The 25036-nt window shown below is 42.9% G+C and overlaps 1 protein-coding gene across 3 annotated transcripts in view; it reads left to right on the top strand.

Annotated features, from left to right (window-relative positions):
* The window catches only part of plecb (plectin b), a 120170-nt gene that overhangs the window by 27819 nt on the left and 67315 nt on the right, over window positions 1-25036 (top strand). For 2 of the 3 annotated variants that reach the window (XM_071527483.1, XM_071527482.1), the window contains exon 1: window positions 20182-24035. The exons of the other annotated variant lie outside the window; for it this stretch is intronic. In XM_071527483.1, the coding sequence (XP_071383584.1) occupies window positions 20507-24035 (3529 nt within the window). In that variant the 5' untranslated portion in view covers window positions 20182-20506. Of the gene's footprint in view, window positions 1-20181; window positions 24036-25036 lie in introns of those variants that run through there. 3 annotated transcript variants of the gene reach the window in all.

The raw sequence follows: 25036 nt of genomic DNA, 5'->3' as shown, positions 1-25036 counted from the left end.
AAGCCTGGCCTGCAGGGAGTGGGCTGTATGGATAATTGTTTTGAAATGAATCGTGATTTCGAACACAAAGTCAGTGAACCAACTTTTTACAGTGCAGATGACAGTCCTAAGAATATGCACAGATGCAAGTAACTATTTAATGAGAAGCACACGCCTAGAATCAGCCATCAAAAGGAATATACAGTACTGTTGCAATAATGACATTTCTTCTTTTTTCCTGTGGGTGTGCAGTGTTGTTGATTTTTCCCAAGGGACGGGACTCAGTGCTCAACTGCTGAACCTTTGGCTTTCAGAAGCGGATTAGTGGGCCGATCAGCCTCAAAGAGGACTTATAGGGAACACAGAAAGTCTCCTTCCTCTCAGGACCAAACTTGTCCAAAAAAAATAAGAGGGAGAACTACTACTAGCTTCACAGATATTCCCAAAAAACATGCTATTCATTAACTTCCAAACCAAAATCATGGGAGTCAGTCATAGTCGGGTTAATGTGTGTGCTGCTATGCTGTAATTTCAGTTCAAGTGTTAATCATTGACCCTTTGCACATACCGCATTCAGTTAAACACCTGCTAGACACTCCACCTTTTATATTACACTACACCATATAACTGTGGCTGTCTATCTAGATCACATGCAAGATATAAGTCATTGTGAATGGAGGAACCTGTAGTACATTCACTGCATCCATCTGCACTAGCCTCAAGATGCAATGTTACAAGCTTAATTAGACCTAGATAGATAGCCTGGTTGCATACAAACACTAAACATAACTTTGCTACACACTCACTTCTCTTTACAGCGTGTGTGTATTATCCAGTGCAAATACACTCATTCCCCCTCGCTCTCAGAAGGGTTGGCACAAAGCCATGTCGCTGAGCCTGTGTGGCGCTGTGCCAGTGCATTTAAATGCTGCAGCCTCCTGCCTCTGTCTATCTCTGTGGTGAATGTCACTGCTGCCTCTTTGATCAGGGAGTCCTCTGTCTCTGTCTGATTGTCATGCACTCTCTTTTCTCTCTATTCCCGCAGTTCCAGAGTAGAACATATAATTATATCACCATCCATGTCCTAGAAGGTGAAAACTGCTTCACCACCGTGCCGCTCAAGGTTTTTGTTATCATGCACAAAGTCACATGGAAATATTACCTTTGCCTTAGTGCTTTCATGAATATGATAATAAGTGTGGAATGAAAGGTTGCATCTGTCATTTTAGTGGGAAGGCGGAGTGCTTGTGTCAGATTTAATTTGTCTTCTTTTGCTCATGTTGTTTTTTTTGTTCCCTTTCAACTTTGCGCCCTTGTTTGCCTTTGTTGCTGCTCTGAAATTTTAGCTCTTTTTCAAACACTTGAGCGCTACACACTCACACTCCTGCACACACACACACACACACACACACACACACACACACAGGTATTATTATGGAGGGCGGCTCTGACCTGTGAAGGTGGGGGGGGAGACTCCCATTCTGTTGATCTACACAGCGTGACGTGTTTGAAAGAGAGAGGGGAGAAAGAACATAGATAGTGAAAGAAAGTGAGAGATCCGGCTTGACAAACTGGGATTTAAAAAAAAGAGAGAGAGAGTCAAAGTTATTTGTGAAGGAAAGCAGTCGAGGAACGTTGCTGCCGCAGCTGTAGCTGTTCCACAAGTCTGTGGAAATTACTGTAACTGTTCAGCATGAACTCCTACTACTCGACCAAAGGTAAGCCAGATTATTGTGCATAACTGAATGAAAGTGAGGCTGAAAGCAGAGAAAGGAGATAGGTAGAAGAAGCCAAAAGGTAAAGTGATACAGGTGGAGAGCAGAGAGAGAGAGAATTTCTGGGCTGTGGGTGGGACTGGGCATGGGTCAGACTATAACAGAGCAGCTAACACATAACAGGTGTCTGTTTCAATCTATGGCTGCCTGTCTGTCTGTCTGGCTGTGGGCCTCTTAACCTTGAGAAATACATGCTTGAGAAACAGTCTCCCTTTGCATAATGCATATTTCCATGCGTGTTATGGAAATGTAACAAATTGTGTGTAGAAGTGTAATAATTGCTGGGTAATGTAATAATGTGATGTTATTAGATTATCCAGTATTATATAAAATGTTTACAATGTTTTGATGTCATTACATTATGCAGCAGTTATTAGATTATCGCTACTTATCTCAGCTGAGTATGTGTGTGTGTGTCTTAGTGGATGTATGTGAGTGTTGATCCATGAAGATGACAGACAAATTACTGGTGCTCTTTGTAATGTAAAGCAGAGGTTCCCAAAGTGGGGTCCAGGGGCCTCCAGGGGTACCTTAGCGGTTCCAGGGTGTCCCCAGCAAAATTACAAAGAGTTTGATTTCATTATAATTTAATTCCCTAGAAATTATCCCAATCAGAGGATGTATAACAATGACTGTTCTAATCATAGGTTTCACTCTCACTACTATTATCTCACCTTGTTCAGTGCTGACAGTTATAAAAGTCCATACTAAATCAAAAACAACAAAAAAATTTCGATATGGGGTCCCTAGGAAAAAATTAAAGGGGGGTCTATGATATGACATGATCATTTTTGAGAACCCCTGATCTAAAGAACAACTTCAAAATATGTTAATGTGTGGTTGGACTGAATTGAACCAAAACATGGAAGTGCGATGGAAGTAGAATGACTCAAGTTCAGTAGGTGATCGAATGGAAGATGTGCATGGAAATGACAATGAGTGTGTTCTAGTGTTGTTTACATTTTGTAGCCTATGTGCTTTTCCTGTCTGTGCTTGCAGGGAACACAAGACAGATAATTCTGTGTACCATAGTATTTGGGACACCGCGTTTATTGTCTTCATACCAATGCTCCAGACAACATGTGTTATTAGTGTGCTTGCCTCAGAGTTGTTGTTTTTCATTTTTTTCTATAAAAAATGACAGGAATCAAGCTTAAACAAATACATTTTAAAATAATCTGCAACATTTTCATATAAACGTTTTGATACTCTCTGTCGCCGATTGATATAACACAATAGTGATTCAACCTATATCCAGTTCATGGAAACTTTTACATTTGCTCTTCTAAACATCCGTCTTCACCAGGAAAAATCAAGCAACAGTGTTTTGTTTGGAAGAAATAGCAGAAGAACTGGGTAGTTAACATGAGCATTATCATTTTGAATCTTCTTTTGTTCAATAATATCCCACTTTTATCCTTTTTGACCTCACTGACAGAAAAAGATCAGCGTCCACCTCTGATCTCAAAGTGCTGCATGAAAGATAGCCTACATATTTAAGGGATAATAAAATAGTGAATGGATGCTGACTGTGGCCATATGGTCCTGCACAGATTTATTGTCTTGTCCTGTCTACGCTAGAAGCTCACTAATTTGCCACAGTGTCTGTCCCTGTTTCAGCAGCCTGTACAGTATATTACCCTCTCTGTACTCTGCTGAGTGTGAGGCTGATGTGCTGACTCCCAGGCCACAGCCCACAGACTGGGATTTTTCTCTCACTGAAAGGCCTTTTTCTGTCACACTCCCTGGGATTACCAAGGGAAAAGTTCCCACTGCGCCTCCATCAAGCCGGAGCACGATTCAAAGACCTCCCACAGAGTGAAAAGAAGTACTGTACTGTGTGTGTGTGTGTCTGTCTGTCTGGCTGTTTGGCTGGTTGAGGTTTGTCTTGCTGGCAGCGACCACTGTTCCCAGCCCCACAGCAGTCCAGAGAAAAAACCCAAGGACAGAGGTCTGGGCCTGCAGTCACTGGTGGATATGAAGTGTTGTTGTTGTTGTTGTTGGGCAGATTGCAAGCACCACCCCCTGGTGGGCAGCAGGATGGTCCAGTGGTTGTCAACGTGGGGTCCAGGGACCCTCAATGGTCCTTGAGGGGGTTCTAGAAGATCCCCAGAAAATAAAATCTCACCATAATTTAATTCACTAAAAATTATCTCAGTTAGAGAATGGTTATTCCCATCAGATGTTTCACTCTCACTGCTATTATCTCTCCACGTACAGTGTAGACAGTTCAATACAAAATCAACAACAACAAAAATCTTCCCATTTGAATCCTAAACTATTTGGGAGTCTGTGACATTAAAACATTTGAGAATCTCTGGTCCAGTAGATAGAGAGTTCATCCTCCATCCTTCCTGTGAACTCAGAGTTCAAGCCCTGAGTTGGCAAGAATTGCTGTGATGAAGTGTCCTTGAGCAAGACACTGCTGTTCTGTAGCTGACCTGACTTTTTTTTATAAATAGTGCTTGCTTATATTTATTGTGCCACCTTTTTACACACACTCTTGGTTTTTTGACATGCAGCAACAGACAGGAAATGTTGTGATCATGGAATGTTCCAGAAGAGGAGAGTTTGAGGATGACTCCCTCCCACATCCTTGTGGCTGATATTTACCTCATAGTTCACAAGCTCAAAGTATTACATAAGAGCCCATTCTTCTCACTTCTGACAGGAGTGCTTTTTTTTTGTTTTTAATTCATGGTATTTCAGTTATTATTAAAGCTACACTAGGCAACTTTGCACTTTGCACTTTCACTAACTGTAATTTTTTTTAAAAGTTTAAAGGAAATTATGTAACGTGATGTCAGTAAACTAAATGTCTTCTTCTTCATGTCTGGTGGGAGTGGAGGTGGTGAAGAGGTTCAGCTAGGTGACAGTTTTTTTGTTTATTTATTTATTTATTTATTTATTTATTTATTCATTTATTCATTTGTTTTTTATTTTTTTATTCCTGTACAGAGAGTAGATTTCCCTCCAGTAACCATACCAAACACTTGAATTTAATTTGGGCAAACAGAGCAAATCTACTGTGTCACAATTAGTGCGGACAGGCTGATAAAATGATAAGGTATATTTTTACATCTTATATACATACATATTTTTACAATCTTGCATACTGCAGCTGTAACTGAAATTCTGCTGGAGAAGTCTAGAAGAAGAAGAGATAACAGAAGATATAACCATTTAAAATGATTATCAGAATTTGGGACGTCTGTCTATCTGGGACAAACCATAATCTAAGTCATCCTTACCCTAAATAAGCTTATAATTCATAATATGTAAAATATGTACGATACATATTTGCCATAAACACTTATGCAATGATATTCAGCTGTTGAAAACCATATTAAATGTAAGACAGGTCCTATTTTAGTGTGGGATATGTCCTGGGTCACAGGTGTCATAAGGCGATGATTTAACACAGTGTTGGTTACGCACTAGAAACAGTAGCAGGACTGACGGTGGGTGGTTAGCACTCCTATATAACTCATATACACAGGAAACTGTATTGGTATTTATGCAGGGTGTGTGTAAAACAGTAGCACAGCAATGTGGGTGGCAAATGTGGGGGGCAGAGGGGAATGACCCCAGTATAAGGGGCAGCTGTAAAGTTTGAGGCTTTCATCTAAAAATGTTGTGGCACCGAAGAAGTCTGGAACATTTTTAAGCCCACAATGACCCAGTTATTACTTTCTGAAAAAACAGCAAAAACTGATTAATGTCTTGAATTTCAAGTTATTTTCTCACTTTAGTATATTGAACATTCTATTAGGAATTAGTAAGGAATCACTATTTATTTAACAGATAGATATTAGGTTTTTACATCGTCCTAATACATGCTGCCATTAAAATATTGTCAGTTGAAACACCACAGCACCAGTGATTCTGTGGTTATCGAATAACAAAATGCAATTATATGCTTTATATGATACAAATCATATAAAGTACAAAAATATAATCATTGTCCATGGGGCACTTGCCATCTTAGGGTTGCCATAGCGTAGGGTTTAGTGAATTAATAACCCTGCCATGGGGACTGAAGCATTCAGTTGAGTCACTTGACTGTTCTGCTTAGCAACCTCAAACTTGCTGTTGGTATTTTTGTCCAATAGGTGGTGATATTAGTTAACTTTTGTTTCCCACTTGAGGTTTCAGTGAAGCCAAGGGTGTGTCATGCACATTCAGTGATTTGTCTTGCTTAATCCTCCGTGCAACAAGATTTGCAAGATTAACCCCAAATCATAATCCCCTCGTTCTTTTGTGCACAAATCAGTTTCAAACTTGGAGGAAATAAATTTGCCTCACAGTTTGAAGCATGACAATGAATTCAGAGCTCAACTATTCATCTGCCAACTATTAAAAACCAGAGTGCTCCAGCAGATGGAGGAAAATTCACACATCTGATTGATGTCTTTGCAAGTGTCAGAGGCCATTTTTATTCTTGTCATACACTGCTTATGCAACACACATTGAAGACTGGCTTCTCTCCCCTCTTTTTAACTGTGTAGAACACAATGTTACTGATGTGTCTATTATACTCAGGGAAATAGTAGAGGGCTGACCTACCTAAACTAAAAGTTTACCCACCTTTTTATTTGCAGAATATTTTACCCATCTTTATTGTTATGACCCCAGTTGAGTAGGCTACATTATGGTAAGTAGTATAAAACCGATGCAAATAAGTTATACAGTATGAGAATAGGGTCATTTAAGGTAAAGAAAAAACATAAATTAATGGTTTTCTGAAACTATGATTGTTTTTGTTTATGTATGTCACTGATTTTACTAATACCTAGTCTCTCTCTTTCTCTTTCAGGTGAGTGCCTCTTCCATTGTTTCTTTGTTGTAAGAAGATGGTCGGGATCATCTGATGCCTTCTGAATCAATAAGTACTCTAATTAAATAAATTACCACAACAGTAGCATCATGGAGGAACACTTACATATAGGAATACAAATATAGATTAATTTATGATGACTGATGGGAAAACATTTGTGATGTTTGTAGATTGGCTGACTCAGTGGGGATGCTGCTTTCCATTTGTTTGATGTATGAGTATCTTTGTCTAGGGAGCGGTTAGTAGATTAGCTGGATTGACCATGATATGTGCAAATGTTTGAAGTCAGTCTTTGTGATAACTGTGCCAATTCTCTCACACTGAAGTAATGAGCTGAAAGCAAGTTGGTTGTTGTGCTGGAGCCTCACATAGGTCTTAAATTATAATTAAAATGGTTGCAGGAAAGTGATTAAAAATAAGAAAAAGATAACATTTAAATTTGTCTAAATGCTTGTAGGCACTAGGCAATATTTTTTTTACAGAAGCTTGCACACACATGCAGTTGCATACAAAAAAGACAGACAAAGGCACATGCACACACTCAAACCCACACACACTCACATGCACGCTCCACCCCCATCCCCCGAGGTATTTTATGCTGTCTTGAAAAAATCAGAGTTCTTGTGAATCTGGAGGGTTGGGTCGTGACTTGCCCCTCCAAACCATCATTCTCCTCTGAAGTTTCTGTGGAATGTTTTACTCCCAGTATGACCGACCGATAGACGGGCCGTAACACCTGGGTGTGTCCGAGCCCCCATAACGCAGAAGGTCACCTCACCACCTTGCTTTAACTGCAGTAGCAACTCTGGCTTTCTCACAGTAAGGATGACTCCTGTCTGGGTATATGACAAAAGGCCCATTTAGTCATTATCCACTGCCAGTATCTGTATTTGTTTTTTTTTACAATGTTTATGGTTTAAGTCTTCATTGGGAGTCTGTTTAGGATCACTGATTTTCTCAATTAAATGTGATTGTACTGTTACTTATATCTGTTTGTTTTGCTGCTATACTGTCTTGTAAATATAGAGTGAAAATGGTTGATAGGAGGAAAAAAAGTGTTGATGGACTGGATGTGTGGGTGTGTCAGAAAGGCGGGTTGGGGGAAAACAATGGTTGTTCAGTAACTCTGAACTTTATTCGTAAAGTAAAAATGCCAAGAATGTGTGTATGGTCCAGCAATGTTAAAATAGCAAAAACATATTTTGACATATCTGTAGGATATAATAAGAACTTTTTTGGTTGATGTTTGACCAAGGGATAATGACATAAGAATACATATTATCTCTGCAGAATTTCAACTTTACCTTTACCATCCAGTGCACAGTCTCCAGTCTCACAGGGCTTCATATTATGTTGTAAGCCTTAGCTTTTGTTTGGCCCCAGTGCACAATGGTTCACATTTCAGCACTCGAGGGTGGATAATTAATCATGCTAGTCACACCCTACATGGGTGCTCTTTCGCCTTCACAAAGCAAGGAAGATCATTTTGAAAGCTTATCCAACTGGTTTGCATTTCTCTTCAAAGGACACGCTGCTATTATTATCATTTGATACGCTATTATGTCTCATTTCCCTTTGCGTACATCAACATTCACTGGTAAACCACAGATATACCAGCATATTGAGTATAGTATTCATGCAATATTCTGTTTATGTTGCAGTATAAGGGTATTCCAGTCCAAGAGTGATTCCACATCTCGTATCATTACAATAATTGATTGATTCGTTACAGTAATTAGTTCATAAGCTCATAGCCTGTCTAACAGCTTACCATGAGGCTCTCTGGGGAGCTGCCTATAGAGCAAACCTCAGAGTTGTCAAGGGAGTAACCTGATATTCTGTTGGCCATCGGCATACTCTGCTGTTTTGTCCCTTGTGGGGCCATGCGCTCTCAAGGACAAACTGTTAACATACTGTTTCTAACACCGTAACTCCAGTGGGTTTCTATATAGCAGTCAGTTTAAGGCTTTTTCATCATGGCCCACAGCCATCTGTAGTAAATGACTCCTCAGTATTGTTCAGTGCTGGAACGACTCTGGCTTGCTGGTTTTTATTACAGGGTGGAAGGGGGCTGCCCATTGTTTAGACCAGTATTCTCTCTGTAAGGCAGATATTTGCTCTAGGTGTCACAGTGGAAAACAGGATAGGGCTGGACCCAACCCAGCCATGCTGATGAGAACAGCCAGAGAGGAAAGCAAAATACCATCTCCTGCAGCAGTGCTGACACTTGAATTGTAGGTGGGGTTGTGGCTCTGGCCATGAACATATTAAACAAGACTGTCTGAGTAGTACCGATTCATGACAAACTAGTAATTGAGGCAAAAGGAAAGAAAACAGAAGCAACTAATGAAGTCAGAAACGACTGGGTTTAGTTAATTTAATTAAGTTATTACCTCCAGCATATATTTTATTTACTCTGCAGCAGTGTGGCTCTGGGTGTGGTGGATTATTTCCCAGCATTCACCGCTTGAGCTCAAAGACACTGCTGTGTGAAAAAACAAGAACCTTTTAGGCCTTATCAGAAAATAATATAAGGGATCATTGCAAATTGTCAAAGCAATAAAAAGTCATATCTCACTCCATGATCAGGGCGAAACTCTGCACTACAATTATCTCTGATTGTTGACGTAGATCAAGCTTCCTCTATGGCGGTGGTGTTGTGATGAGTGCATGGCCACACTCTTGGTTGGTTGTTAGTTTTATTTTTCTCCTCACACAGGCATATCATTGCATGAAAGAACATGTTGGGTACATTTTACAGTGTTTTTTTTTTTTTTTATATTCCTGTAATTACACTCCTCCGCAAAGGAGCTGTGATTACAGACAACCAGAGCATTCTCTGCCTACGTTTTTCACTCAAGTTCATGGACTACACAACTGTAATGCAACAAACTCTTAAACTCATATGAAAGATTATGGGAAAGCTCTTCGACAAGCAGCGTGTTCATCACCTATCAATTATTATTAATGCATGTATTATGCATGCATCATTTCATGCACCATACACACTAATATCTCTGTCCAGACCCTCTGTAGAGGCTGTCTGACTTCATACCTGTCTGTTACTGCTGCTGGTGGGGCGGAGCTGCTCTGTCCTCGCCTCTCAGCACAAGAATGACAGGATTTCAGGAACTGCTTGCTTGCTCTCACCAGATAACCTCAAAACACACTTAGGACCCAACAAGAGTGCATTTTTTTAATGCTGAAAAAGCTTGCATTTCTTGCAAAGAAAGTGAATTATCTGTCAGATTCTACAAATTCAGCAGAGCTTCAGCCCGAAATTAAAATGCCATTGTGAGAAATTTATCTCGCTGTGGCTGTTGGAGCCTGCAGGACAGGCACACCCTGCAATATAATTATTTTCTACAGTATGGAGCAACAAGAGCCCTCTTGTGGGTGGTTCAGCTCAGTGAAAGTCAGTCGATAAAACTGATAGAGAGGTAACAATGATAGTGAGTCACCGCTGTAACTGGAGCCCAAAGCTGTGGGAGAATAGGCCTTTTCTTTCCTTGGCCACAAACAAAATAAATAAGTTTACTGCAAGTCTTTCTTTCATGAAAGGAGCTGCCCTTCCAGTCATTTATTTTTTTCTCTCCCCATGTTCCGCTCGGAGGAAAGAATGCAACTGATTCATTCTCTCCAGATGGAGGGGGTTTTACGGGAATGTGGATAATAAATCACCTTATGCTATGTGTGTGTGTGTGTGTCTCTATGTGTGTGTTTGTGTGTGAGGAGACACCTGTATTGTGTTTGTGTGTGTATCTTATCGCTGATTGTCAGGATGCCTGTCTAAAAATAAAGCTCAGCCTCTTCAGGTTGCAATGCAAATCCGCACACTGCGACAGCCAGTCAGGAAGGCCAGTGCCGGGATCCTGTGTCAAGTTTTGTTGTTTGAGGGACGGTTGCCCATGGCAGCCGCTCGCCCACATTCCCCGTGACCTCAGCTGCGGACAGCACATGGTATTTGCCTAACCTGTGAGTTGCATTGCCACAGCAACTGACGGCTCAGCGTGACCACGCCCAAGTGTGGTTTTGTACTCACTGACTCATTGTACAAACATTCAACAGGTTTTTTTTCTAGGTTTGATTTTAACAGCATGACTTTGTTTTACTATCAGACGCTTTTTTTTTTTTATCGTCTTTATCCTCACCCAGATATTTCCTCTGGTGCCGTTTTCCCTCCAAGCACTTGAATCATGTGAACACGGTGTAAAGAAGGAATGAGTGAGTGCTGCCATCTCATAGCATTGGTTTGTGTCTCTGGGTGGCGCAAACGGGCTGGTCCCTTTTAGCTGGCACTCCCAGACCTGGCGCTCCCGACAGCCATTTTATACCCTCTGCACCATCCATACCGTAGCTCCATTTTGTGAGGGTCTGCTTTCATTTAAGCAGTACTGAAATCAGGGATACTTCAGGAGAAGCAGGCATTGTTTTGCATGAACTTGTGGTCCTTTTGTCAAAAGTCTAGACCTGATTATCTTGTCTTCTACAAGTCAAGACTCCTTTAGACTTCAAGGATTAAGGAAGGGACTAGAGCAGCATTTTGACATAGCCATCAAAATTTATTGAAACGAGGATGTGAGCTCTGACAGGTTCAGTGCCGCACAGATTAGTTAGAACAAAGTGCTGCGATGTACGTCTGTTCAGCCTTGTCTTAACTTTACATCTTTGTCTGACACTGTTAGGTCAACTGCACACAAAGGCAACAAGCCAAGAAAAACTGACTCAGCAGTGTTAGCTGTTACCTATGATCCCATTTCTTCTTGAAAAATAGCTACAGCAGTTTGTTTTTTGCCCATTGAGAGGGAATTTGCATTGGAGGCATGTGCTAAATGGTTGTATTGTTTCCCTCTTTCTCCTCTGGATCTCTAATATCTGTCTCCAATTCTAAGATTAACTCTCTGTTTCTTTTTAACAACTTAGAAAAGGCTTAATTGCTCCCCATAAACCAAGGACTAAGCATGTGAGGCACAATGCCAGAGTTGCTGTTGAGTGATTTTGGATGCCTTGCTGGTGCCTTTTGCTGATTAACTCTTAGCTTGGTTGGCCAGAGTCTGTCCTTGTTTTTTGTCTCTCTCTCTAGATTTGTCATCCTCTGTCTTTTGCAATGTCCACCCTTCATCTTAATCACTGGGGGCTGTGACTTTTTGAACAAGGCGTCCAGTGTGTATCTCCCAGTTAGTCGTGCGGGAACAAAGCGTGGGTGCTCTTAGATGTATGGGATATTGGGCAGGGTAGCCGGGGCAGCAGAGGGGATGTGTCTAGCCTGGCAAGGCCTCAGATTTATGGTGTACATGTCGTTTTGCATTTATGGGAAAGAGATGAAAAGAATCCCTTGTTCTTTTCTCTTCTTTTCACCCCCCTCTACCCTGAATGTACCCCTCCACTCCCATTTCTTCTCTCTGTTTGCCCCATCTTGCATGCCATGTGGATCCGCTGGACAGGCAGTGGGTTTCACATGGGTGAAAAGGAGTAGCAGTGTGGCTTTGACTGGGTGGTGAAAGTGGTGAGTGGTTGTTGTGCTTTGTTGGAGGTACTGAGGCCTTTGGAAAACATGTCAGATCAAAGCAGCGTGGACATGGGAGACCCCCTTGGAGATCGCTTCTGGCGTAGCTCTAAAAAAGGTAAGTGGCGGACCCCAGATAGGTCATAATACTGGAAACAGGGGAGGAAGGATGAGAGGAGAATATGATTCTCTGCATTGGTCAGATGGAAGTTTATGTCATGAAGAGGTGTGGTCATGACTGTGGTCAGTTGCGCACAATAGCTTTCACCAAGGCTTTACATCAAATGTTTAGTTAATCGATTTTACACATTGTGGAATACAGAGGGTCAAAGGAAAGTGCTTGACCGAGTATCATGGATCCCTCTTGTCCTACAATAGTTAAGTCTGTCTGGTTCTTAAATGGTGTAATACATCTCTTGCATGCTGATTCTGATTCCTGGCTGCTGCTTAGCTGAGCTGGAATACAGCTCTCACAGGGGAAAGAACAAGAGAGACGAGGGCTGTTTCAAATTCTCTGTCCAGATCTCACCGCTGGAACTTGTTTACGACACAAAGCTTTTTTGTGCTCTCTTGCTGTTTGCATAATGTACCACCAAAAGCTGATTTCTATTACTTTTATGTCAGTAAAAAATGTCATGGCTGTTTTGTGCACAAATACGCTGCAGGAGGAAAAAGTTCAACCCCAAAGTGCTGGAGAGTAGATGTGAAATATTGGAGTGGTAAGTACTTTGGCAGCATGTGCATCAATCATTATGCGCATTAGCTATGGTCAATTTTGTTGGTAATGTTAGTCATGCTAAATCTGAGTTTGCAGCTTTCAGTCTGCCCCCATTTACCCCCGCATGGGTGGGACCTCATTCTTGTCAAAGTAAGAGAGGCTGTAGGGGGCGCAGTTAGGTTGGTCAGCACACAGAAAGCCCCCCCCCCCCCCGCCAAACACCTTTGTGAGAGAGAGAGAGAGAGAGAGAAAGAGAGAGAGAGAATAAGAATGAGAGGGACTTGGCAATCTTGTTGGGTGCTGCTGCTTATTTTTGGTGGGTAAGGAGGGTGGGGGGGGGTATAATCTGTGACTTCATTTCTTTCCACTCTGGAAAAGGAGAAGTTAGTGTGATCTGTGACTGGTGGAGTGAAGAACAGAAGCAAAGCTTGTCATTTTTACCTCAAGCGCGCAGCACTTTATAGCTTTTCCATGTGCGTTTGTGCGTATATTAGCGTAACAAAAGCCAAGCGCTGGCCTGTCTTCCTCTTCTCACACAGTAGGCTATTCTACTTGTGACGTCAGTAAAGTTTTATATTGCTGAACTCCAAACTGTTTGTAAGGAAATGGTTCTTTGCTGAAATTATAACTGCTGGAAATTTGCGTCCATCCTTTATACAAACTATGTACGACCTATGTATTGGTACCTAAACTCTATCATATAAAACCCAAGGTTGGCTTACTACACAGTTGCTTTTTACGAACCTCATATGATGCCAAAGATATTTACGATGCCTCATCTGAAGACAAGTTTAGATTGGCTGAGCTACAAGAACAGTTCCTGTGGTGTCTGATTGATTTCAGAACATTACTTTTTGTCTATTGTTCTTGACCCTCAGCTCTCCGTTCAGAACATATTTTGCCTTTTTCTAGTTAATTTGCCTTTTTAAAAAATCTCAATTATCCAAGAACCGTTGCTTGTTTATTTTAGCAACAGTGTGAGGAATGCCAAAGACACCTCTCACTCTCCTCTGCTCACCAGCTCCTAACACACAGTGCTCCTTTGTCTGCTGCCACTCTGCGGTTTAACACACTTCTTTGGGTTTATGTTTGGCGGTACAGTGTGCACACAGAACTTCTCCTTACTCTGTTAACGCAGCCACCCCTCCTCTCTTTTTACCACCTTTCACCTTCTCTCTGACCTGACATGCCAAACTCACCAGTTCCCTTCAAGCCACCCATGTTTAATCTCACTAGATCATCCCAATTTAGCTGCCCAGACAGTGCCAGGGATTAATCCTTGCAGCTTCATCCCTCTTGCATTTCAAAGGCTACTTTCACCGCCTGCTGGAGCATTAATTGGCACCGTTGATTGTGTTGCCAACATCCAGACATAGATCAAGGTCGCCCCAGGGACTGTGTGAAGGTGTGCTCTTTGGAGGCCTCACATGAAGTAGCCTAACTCGGCGTCAGCGTGTTATAACTGTTGGACAGAAATGATTGGATCAGGCCTGAACAAATATGATTTAAATCTTGTGGGTGTCACCCTTTAAACTTTACCCTCTGGGAAGTGCCATGGATGAACTGTAAAGCATGTTTTACTATTTCAGTAAAGAGAATGGGTCAAAAGGTGCTTTTCAAATCTGGGTCACTTGTGTCCGGTTGCTGAGGCTTCCACAGGCCCCAGTAACCTTAAAAAGGCACCTGATAACGAGAGAACCATTACCAGACAGTCAATTAATTCACTCGACCAAAACCTGTGAATAAAAAAAAAATATTGGTGGTATCAAAGCCACAAGACAAAAATGTGGAACCTCTTCAGGCTAGTGCGCTACATAGAGAAGTTTTTACACCCTCCACGGTACCCCCCCAGCTGCTTACATTAATCTCTAACTTTAACAGATTCCTGAGTCTGAGGTGTTAGTCCTTTTACATGAGTCAGTTCTTTCAGAGGGCGCAGCTGTCCCCAAGCTGAGGGGTCAATCTCCAAGACCCAGCAAGGAACCAGGCTCCTTCTCAAATAGAAATAGGCCTATCTTCTAGATTATAAGGAGCTTTCATGCCTTGCAATATTATTCATTATAACTTAAAAAGTGCAAGTCATCCTTTGGAACACAGTCCTTATTTGCCATGCAAACAAGCCGATCAAATCTCTTTCCGTGTCAGTTTCATCCACTGTATCCACTATCCACATATACTACTTCATCTCTTTATGCTCTTATCCAAATTTTTTATGGCAGCATTCCACATAGCTGTAGCGCTCCTACTGCACACCAAAGTACAGTACTTGATTCTTTCCAGTTGCCTCTGTTTCTATTAGAAAGCTGCAGTGCTTTCTGAGCATTGGCTGATGTAGGGGAGGGAGTCTTTCTTTTTTTTTCTTTTTTTATCCCTTTTCCAAAGCCAGCTGCCAAATGGAACTTTACTGAAAATCCTGATATTCATGAATTCAGTTCACTACATCATTTGTAGTTCACTCATGTAGCACACTGAAATTACTTGTGCCATTGTACAGTAGGAAAACAGATTGTGTGGACAACTCTTGGCTCAGATCACAGTGTCAATGTGTGTTTAGGCATTTGTCTTTTACTTTCCACATATATTGAACTCAGACTGATTCCTGAAGATCACCCTTAATGTAGGCACATACATCCGTCGGTAAGAAAGGCTCTGTTGACCTTTGCTTTCCCTGGAAGTGGCTGGAGTGGCGTGGGTCCGGTGTCAGTAGAGTAGAGTAGAGGGCACGTGTGCTGGACCCCAGAGCACCAGGGGCCTCATGTATAAAAGACTGTGTAGATTTCATACTGAAAGATGGCGTACTCACAAAACTTGAAAAGTATGTACGCACAGAAATTTTCAGATGTATACAACCGTGCGCACGCCAGGTCCTGCGCACCTTTCCTTGATACATCCCAATCAACGTGAAATTGAGCACACATGCACGAGCCTCTCACCCCGCCTTGTCTCCTCCCAGAATTAACTGTGCAAATGACCATAAATACGCCCCTCTTGTCACCTTCTTGTCAAAAACGATGGTGAATGTGCCTGTGTTCAGTGCCCCCCTCTCCAAATATTTCCAATATTTCCAATTTTACGCATGCAGTGTTTTTGCAAATAAAGGTAAAATTGCACAATTGAACTGATTCAAAGATTAAAAACAAAACCATATAATGTGACATTAATGTGACGTGTTTGCAGCGCTGCCGCTCCAAATATGGCAGTGTGCTTTTCCATTTGTGGCATTTTTTCTACACTTTTTTTTTTTTTTTTTTTTACGCACAGGTGGCCTTTCCTTTCCTACCGTTCAGTCCCGCAGTCACCGCACAGCTTCGGTGGTTTGTGTGAGCAGGTACTACACACATATCGTTCGTTTGGACATCACACAGTTGTTCCAGGACTTATGCCGAGTGCATCTGCCCACCCGACACAGCGTTTTCTTCCCAGGAGAGATGGATCTGTGCGCCTCGCCTCCTGTGCGCCATGGATCTCTGTGCGCCTCGGCAACTATACAGTCCCTGACGTGCGTTAACATCTCCATGTCACATAAACAAAGAAAACTGTCCAGTTTACTGGCGATCTTGGTTTTAGCACTGTGAGTAAGGCCTGATGTCATCTGTAGGAAATTAGTTTCACTAGGTTTTCATTGCGCTCAATAAGTGAGACCTACTTGAAGCGAGCCAGAGGAGAGAATGATTCCAAACCAACGCGGCGATATGGAGGATTTAGAGAAGAGTGCCTGTATCTATTTCCTAAGTGGCTTTTTTCATTCATTTAAAACCCTCATATTTCGGAAAAGTTATGGGAGGAAAAAATAGCATTTTCCTCCAGTGTTGGAGGAACTAAAAATTGAAAATAACAATGCCAGATGGGTTTTGGCCTTTCTAATGTTAAACATTATCCACATAAATAATCAAACTATAATGGTGTATCAGCGGAAATAATTCTGTTTTTTCATAGACTACTTCATAGACATAGCACAGTGAATTGAGTGAAAACGTTATTTTGAAACATTTGGAGAGTTTCACTACTTTGTAGTTTGGTGTCACCAGCTGACAAAGCCAGACAAATGTGCGTACGCATGGTCTAAAGTTTGCGGGACGGCCCGCACATTCTCACGTCAAGTTCATTTTTATACATCCCGACGTATGCGTGAAAACCAGCGTACGCAACCTTTTTGTACGTGCGCAACGTTTATACATGAGGCCCCAGGCTTTTACAGTGGGCCAGTAGCCAGCCGCCCTCGGCTGGTGGTAACAGGTCTATTCTGGGCAGTGTGGAGGTCTGAGATGTTGAAGCAGAAGCAGACTCTTACCAGGAATCTATTTAGACACTCTTCCCATAAGTCTTATTATCTCTTTATTTGTCTGTCTCAGTTTTTGATCAGATCATCCTTCCATTCCTGGCTGTCTGCTGCCTCAATGTCAGTGTTTATAGTCTGGAGAAAATTATACAGTTATAGACAGTTATTAGTGCATACGTCCCCTCCCCCCTCAGAGAATCTATTTCTGACCATTCATTCACCTGATATTGCCACTCTAACCTCTACCGAGCTGTTGCAACCACTATGCTAGTGTAAAGCAGCAGCAGCGCACCACGTTCATGGTCTGTGTCAGGGACTGTGATAGCTCTCTGGAAGAGGGCATATTGAATGTTTGGATGGCTAAAGGGACTGGGCTTGAAGCCAGGTTAAAGGTTACCGCGGGAACTTTGAAGTTCACTGAGCACTTTGTGCATAAACAGTGCATGAAATCACACTGATAGGCAGTTTTGAGAGCAAGTCACCATGTTTGGTGATGCAGATTACCCCTAATGAGACGGCACTAGGCTTAGATTTTTACAAACGGTTGCTTTGCGGCTTCGTTTGCAGTTTATTCGCATGACAGTTTATCCAGTTTCATTAAATCCTTTGTTTTGTATAACCTTCAGTTCAGTCTCCTCTAAAACAGGCAAATGATTTGAGTCATAAAAATGCTTAATACCAACTCATATTGACAAACACATATACATGAACCCAAGTGCACTTGTAAGGTAATGCACACACACACACACACACAAATGCCAGCACACACTAGTGCTACCACCTCCTTTGCTCTGTGATCAGGCAAACTGCAGCATGCCAATGATGATCGATTTCGTAATACTGAGGAATGTCTTCCTCGTACAAAGAGCCTGTTCTCAGGCTTCTTCTTCTGCCTCCCTATTGTTAGTAGTGGCGGGACTCTTGTGAAAGGCGTTGCATGTCTGACAGCCACTCCCAGCCTACAGACTGAATCATTAACGTTATTTATGTGCAAGACCGTAGATCATATTATTTCATGTGGGACTTTGCAGAGCACATCTGCTATAGGTGGAGTAAAGACTATTAGCCCTGAGGCCTCACCTTCTAATCTAACAAGTTGGATGTCAGAGTCAAGGAACTGTTGTGAGAAAGGAATTGTTCTAACAGCATTAGTAAAGGCATTAGTGAAGTTTGTAGCAGCATTGCAGAGTGCACAGTCTTTCTGTCTGTTTTCCTACAGCAGGGATTTTTTCACACAAGCTTTGCTAGTTGATGCATAAAACACAGTTTATAACAGTGTAAAAGATTGACCATTATTGCTGCATTATGCAACTCTAAAATGAATGCCTTGGTTTTAATTGTATGCAGTTATATTTAATGGGCTGTCTGTGGTTTAAAGCACATATATAAAGACTATAATTTTGCCCTCTGATTATTTAGGGTCACCTGATTGCTGATGAAAGCATGACAATGTGCTAATGGATTGTGTAATTTAGTTCAGATCTTCTCAGACAGCTGTCTGAGAAGTGACAGTGTAGTCCAGCTGTCCAGGACGACATATTTATGGCCTGCTGCTCCAACGTAACTCTGAAAGAGGATATTTGTCTTACTTAGAACTGGCTCACTTCATATGACTGTTGCCATGGCAAATAAAATAAAAAACAGTTTTCCAGCACTGTTTGGTTGTGTAATGGTATGTGGTTTCAAACTGGGGGGAGAATGCATCGTCTCATTGCTGCCCATTCACAGCCACTGTAGTTCCGCAACTAAATCACTGACTTCCAGCACCCTTTATTCTGTTCAGAAAATAATTTTTCTTACATGAAATAATATAATTGTTTATAGTCTACACTGGTCAGTCTTCCTTCCCATGTGGCTGTCAGACGCCGGCCATGGCAGGACACTCTCACTGACACAGAGACGAGAGGGAGACAGATGTACAGAGAAGAGAGAAGTGATCTAGGGATAGAAATCTGATATCATGTTCCTGGGAGTGCTGAAAAGGTTAGCTATAATGCACAGTCCTTTATATAGTTGTGTGAGAGAGATTCTAGGTTCACAGAGATCGAGGCATGGAGCCCTAATGTTAGCTGTCTGAAGCAGAGGAACACAACTTTAGGGCTTCTTACAGCCTGTTGCATCACTTTAATGAGCCACAATGGGAAACATTGGTCAGTCTAGTTTAGTTTCCTCCACCTGGCGGTGGCTTGGTGACCCTCCAAACAAACACAGATATGAATAGGCTTGAACTTAATATTAGTTCTATTGTTAGACAAATTCTACATTGCTAGCGTCAAACTGCAGGTGTTTGAGTTACACTGTCATAATAATTATGTCTTTTCATATCCTTCTGACAGAAAAAGTTTTGTAAAATGTCTTTATATATTTAGGGAGACAAATATACACTTATGCCACTTCATATATGTTTTTCTTTAAATGCCACACTAGCCTATATTTTACACATTCAAAGACTGAGAGACATGTGATCTGAAAACCCAGCTCTGTCTATAGGGTAGAAGTTGTTCTGTGATACCGGAAAAATGTAAACTAGACAGTATGTGGTTGATAGCCTACATGGACACCCAGCGTGTCTCTCCAGGCTAGGATAGATCCGTGCCAAATGGGTGTCTCTCTCTCCTATCACTAATCTCTCTTTAGAACAGCCCACTCCTTAGGTTGGTGTGTGTGACACACCATGGGTGTGTGTCATTCAGCCATAGTGTTTATTCATGAGTATGTGTGTGTATGTGTGAAGGCGTGCGCTCTGGTGTGGGTGGGCGTCTCCGTAAAAGTCACAGAGCTACAGAACATGTGCTCAGAGACACTTCGTAGGTGTGTTGCTCCATTCATTTGACTTCACTTTCGTTCTCTCAGTCATTTTATTGCATAGGCACTTTAAAATGTTTTTCTTTTCCTTCTTGCTGCCGTTCAGTTTAGTTTAGTGATTTTTTTTTTCCATGCCAACTTTTCCTAAGAATTAGAGAGAGAAGGTAGGAGGAGCTGGGCAGAGAAGTGTGCCTCTCTCTCTCTCTCACTCTCTCACTCACTCACATACACACACGCTCTCTCTCTTCCATTCTGTCATTGCCGTCTCGGCAGAACGAAGTCTGTTCACTTCCCAGCCTGGCTGACTATAGGGGGGAGCAGCACTCTCTCGACTTTGTTTTGGACAGTTTTCAGCGAGGAGTTATCTTTTTCTTCACAATAATCAAAGGAACAACAAGAACCTGAGGAGGAGAAAGAAAGAAGAAAGAATCAAAGGATTTATTCATACATTTTTTTTCTAATTGAATTGAGAAGCACGTGGCAGCCGGTTTTGCCACTGGATCCTTTCACAGATCAAGGAGTGAGGTCATTTAACTTGTCTTCCTTGAGTGTTGTGCATTTTAGTTGTTACTCATCCTTTGAGAGAAATACACTGACATAAGGCACAATGGTTGCTGGAATGGTGATGCCCCTCAGGGACCTGAGGGCCATCTATGAGCTCCTATTTCGAGATGGGGTCATGGTGGCCAAGAAGGACAAGAGGCCTCAGACCAAGCACCCTGAGATACCTGGTGTTGGCAACCTGCAAGTCATCCGAGCCATGGGCTCCCTCAAGTCCAGAGGCTATGTGAAGGAGACATTCGCCTGGAGACATTTCTACTGGTACCTCACCAATGACGGCATTGTTTACCTGCGTGACTACCTCCGCCTGCCCCCTGAGATCGTCCCTGCCTCCTTGCAGAGGGTTAGGAGACCAGCTGCCACCCTGGCCATTGCCCACCGCGCTGCACGGGTCCAATCTGTTGAAGGTCCTACATCTTATGTTCCCAAGCCAGGAGGCAGAGCTGGGGCAGAGAGCCAAGAGGCACTGGCCGAGCGTCAAGGCTATCGCCATAAGAGGATGGGCGCTGGAAAAGAAGAGAGCTACTCTGATAGGACCCCCAGGTTCAGGGGTCGTCCACTGGCTGCTGAGCCAGTCAAACCAAAAGCATCATGGGAATTGGAGGACCAACCTCAGCCACTCAGGAAGGGGAGGGGCTTCAGCAGTGAAGCAATGATAATGGAAGAGACCCAGGTGAAAAGAGTCTTTATGGCACCTGTCACTCATCAGCATCCTGATGTCATCAGCAACAAGCCAGTAATAACATCACAGGAGAAAAGAGATTCTGAAGTCCAGAGGGAGAAGGCTCAGATGGTCCAGGTTCAGAAAGCAGCTTTGAACCAGGAAGTTTCACAGAGCACTTTGAAATCACTGCCTGCCAAAGCAGCACTAACAGTGACTGCTGTGGCTGGGGCTACAGGTGCTGCAACATCAAAGATTTCAGCTGAATCCTCTTCTATCAAAACAAATAAAGAAAAGCCCAAGAAAGATGAAGAAGAGGCTTTGATGAAGCCTGGTGAAATAGTCACTAGCAAATTGGTTATTTCAACACCCCCCACTACAGTGGTCAAAGAGGAGAAGACTAAGGTGAAAAAGGTAATTGAGGAACCAATTAAAGCGGCTGAAGTCACAGCTCCAGCTGAAACTGCAATTGTTGAAGAGCAGCCCCAGAAAGTTAAAACAAAGCCTGCTGCCATAGAACCCCCCAGAAACCCCCCTGTTGGAACTGCATTTGAGAAGCCTCAGAAAGTTACTGCAAAAGCTGCTGCTCAGGAAACTCCCAAACTCCTTACTGACATTGCCACCAACAAGCCTGTTACCACAAAACCTCTTACTAAAGAGGTCAAGGATGACAAGGTGAAGGAAGTAAAAGTGATTGAGGAATCAATTAAAGCTACAGAATCGAAAGTCCCAACTGAATCGAAAATAGATCATGAAAAGGCTAAGAAAACTGCCAAAGTGACTGTCACTCAGGAGACCACCAAACTCCCACCTGCCAGTACTGCCAGCAAGCCAGTATTGTCTACTGATGCAGTCAAGAAGACCTTTGAAGTTAAAGTGACTCAGGAGTCCATTGATACTAAAATTGGAGGAATGAATCCCCTAGAAAAGCTTAAAACTGATGAAGTGCCCCTGAAAGCTACTACAGTGACCATCACTGAGGGGTCCCCCATACTTGAAGTTGAAACTGCCATCACTACAATGACTGTCTCAGCACCAATGGTCATTGCTGAAGATGCAAAAGCAGGCAAGGAGGAAACTACAGAGATGAACATGATCACAGAACAGAAGATAACAGATGAAAAGATTATTCCACATTTCAAGAAAGCAGAAGAAATATTAGTGTCTGGGGAGTCTCCTAAACCCTCAGTACAGGGCCCCAAGTTAGCACAAATGGACTCTTCTGCTCCGCAGCTCAATAATAGTTTTGTCTCCACAGAAGTGGTTATTGAAACCAAACCAGTGGCTGAAGGAAGCTCTAAATCAAAAAAGAAGAAAAAGAAATCTCCAGGTGAGATAGTTAAGACTATCAATGCTGAGGAACCACCTGACACAAAGCTGACTCTGGAAAAGCCCTCTAAAGACAAGTCCCCTGAGGAGGTGGCAGAGGATACCCCCCAAGCCACACCAGTAATTACCTCAGAACCATCAACCTTATCTACCACCATAAAGCCTGAGGGACCAACACCTGTCCAAAAAAAGAAGTCTGAGCCTAAAAAAGCTGTTGATAGGGAGCTAAAACTGGACTTCCCTAATCAAGTTGAGGACCAGTTCATTTCTAAACCAGCATCACTACCATTAGATCAGCTCCCTGCGGTGCCCCCAGTGGAGCTTCCAGATAATGCACAAGTAAAACAGAGGGTTGAGGAAACCAGTGTCAGCAAAATCACACAGGGACCATTATGCTCCACGGATGGGTTGAACACTAAGTTGACATCAATGACCCACGCGGAGGCAGTGAAATCTGAGATGGAGGTAATTACTGTCACTAAAGTGGAAACGGTGATGGTGCAGAAAACAACCAATGTGGAGCTTATACAAGAAAGCTTCAAACCTGCAGAGAAAAGCTGTGCACTACTATCAGAATCTCAGAAACCTACAGTTGAGACCAAGGCAAAAGCCCCAGCAAACATAAGCAAAGCTGTGGAGGAATCTTCAAAGGCTAAGAAGAAAGGGAAAGGGAAAAAGCAGGCTCAGACCCCAGTCTCAGAGACCATAAACACAAAGCCTGTGTTTTCACCTGAAGCAGAGCCATTATCATCCACTGAGGTTACCTCACTGCCTAAGGCCACCGTTAAAGACAGCCCTGTCATGGCCTCTGAACTCGAAAAAACGAATGACTCTCCAAAGATGACTCCTGAAAGAATGTGCAGTGAGGAAATCAGACAGGCAGCAGCTGTGCTCACTGAGGCCCCAGCAGACAAAGGGGAGGTGGAGCCACTGCTCTTTGCAGAAAAAATCAAGCGGGAGGTCCTGAAACCAAAAACATCCTCCTCTGCGAGGGAAGCACCCGCAGCCGGAGAATTAGCGTCAGCAGCACCAGCAGTAACAGCAGAGGCAGCTGGAGCCGAGGCACAGGCCAGCCCCCTCGTCGAGCAAGGGGAGCCTCCCAGAATTGCACAACAGTCAGCCACTCAGGCAGCAGAGCGCAGCACAGAGAAGAGGCTCTCTGTTCCCAAGGCCTCAGAGCAAGAGGAAGAGAAGAAGAAGGACTTAGAGGAGGACACACCCTCTATCACTGCCACACCTGCATCTGCCCAACCTGCCCAGCCTCACCAGGGGGACACCTGTCAATCTGTAAGCCCTGAAACAGACGAGGCAGCCATGAGGAGGAAGATTGTAGTTGTGGAAGAGATAATTGAGGTGAAGCAGGTTGCCAGTCCTCAGGCAGATGGGGGACAGTCACCTCCTGCAACTGTACAACCTGAGGAGGAAGGAGAGGAGCTGGACCTGGATGTCCTGGAAGAGCTGGCCATCGAGCGGGCGCTCTTGTCGGGGGCGCCGCCTGCCACCGTGCAGGGAGCCTCACCTGAGGAAGACTGGGACCATTCACTAGGGGAACCAGAGGAGAAGACATGGCCTAACTTCGTAGAAGGTTTGTTTGAGAGCGTGCCAATTAACCTACTTCCTGCTCTGTCCTGCTCTCTGTGCATGTGATGTGATTGCTGTTGCCTGGGTTTCCACTCTTCTTTGAAGTGTGGGAGGTCTGATGTAGGAGATTTGATGATGGCTCTATAGTTGCTCTTCCACAGTATCACATGCTTATAGTGTTTTATACTCTGAAGGATATTCTCATACTGTAATTGTCTCTCCGTGACTTCTTTTTCAAACTATTATTTGGGACGATTTGATTACAGGTTATAGTAGCTTGAAGTTACATATTACAGAGCCTGGCCTTATGGTAGAGTGCATCTATTGTTTGATGTGGGCTAGTGACAGTCTCTCTTTGGAAATAGTTTCAGTGAGATGATAAACAACTAAGAACCTATTGAGATGTGGCTGTGATTTAATTATCCATGTGTTAAAATAGATGCAGTGTTGCCAACACTGACTAACTGTAATAACACACCCTATTGTTGATTTGAGACACTCAAGAGACAATTTTCACACCATGCAGGCATTACGATATAGATCCCTCTTCCACAGATAACCACAGGTGAAAATTGAGAGTTATTCACAAAATAGGAACATGCTGCAGCATAGGTACTAATTAAAACATGCTGACACTTATCTGTAAGTATTCCCCCTCAGCATTGTAACATGCATTAATGGCACTACAACCCCACTTTTGAGGGGAAATTCCAGTTCTGTGGCGTAATAAACTGAACTATGCACACGGTCTCAGTCACAACGGTAATCTCTGGGGCCATCTCTGTGTTTTCGAAAGTTGAGATGATACAGACCTGCAGTCATTCCAACAAGGTGGGGTGGTATGCAGAGCTTCAGCCTCGCCTGGTCCCTGCAGAGATAGGCCTGCGTGATAGAGTTAAAGCCAGAATGAATGAGAGAAGGGGGTGTGGTTCTTTTGGGAGCCTTTCTCCTCTTTGCTCCAGTAAAACTGTTCTTGGCACTGTCTTATGTTCTGTGGTTGTGTTC

This window comes from Centroberyx affinis, unplaced genomic scaffold, assembly GCF_046629955.1.
Source record: "Centroberyx affinis isolate AG114_WGS23_722 - 3 ecotype Tasmania unplaced genomic scaffold, CSIRO-AGI_Caff_v1 ptg001541l_1, whole genome shotgun sequence".
Lineage (NCBI taxonomy): Eukaryota > Metazoa > Chordata > Actinopteri > Beryciformes > Berycidae > Centroberyx > Centroberyx affinis.
The sequence above is the reverse complement of the archived record's forward strand: the minus strand, read 5'-3'. Positions and strand labels throughout refer to the sequence as shown.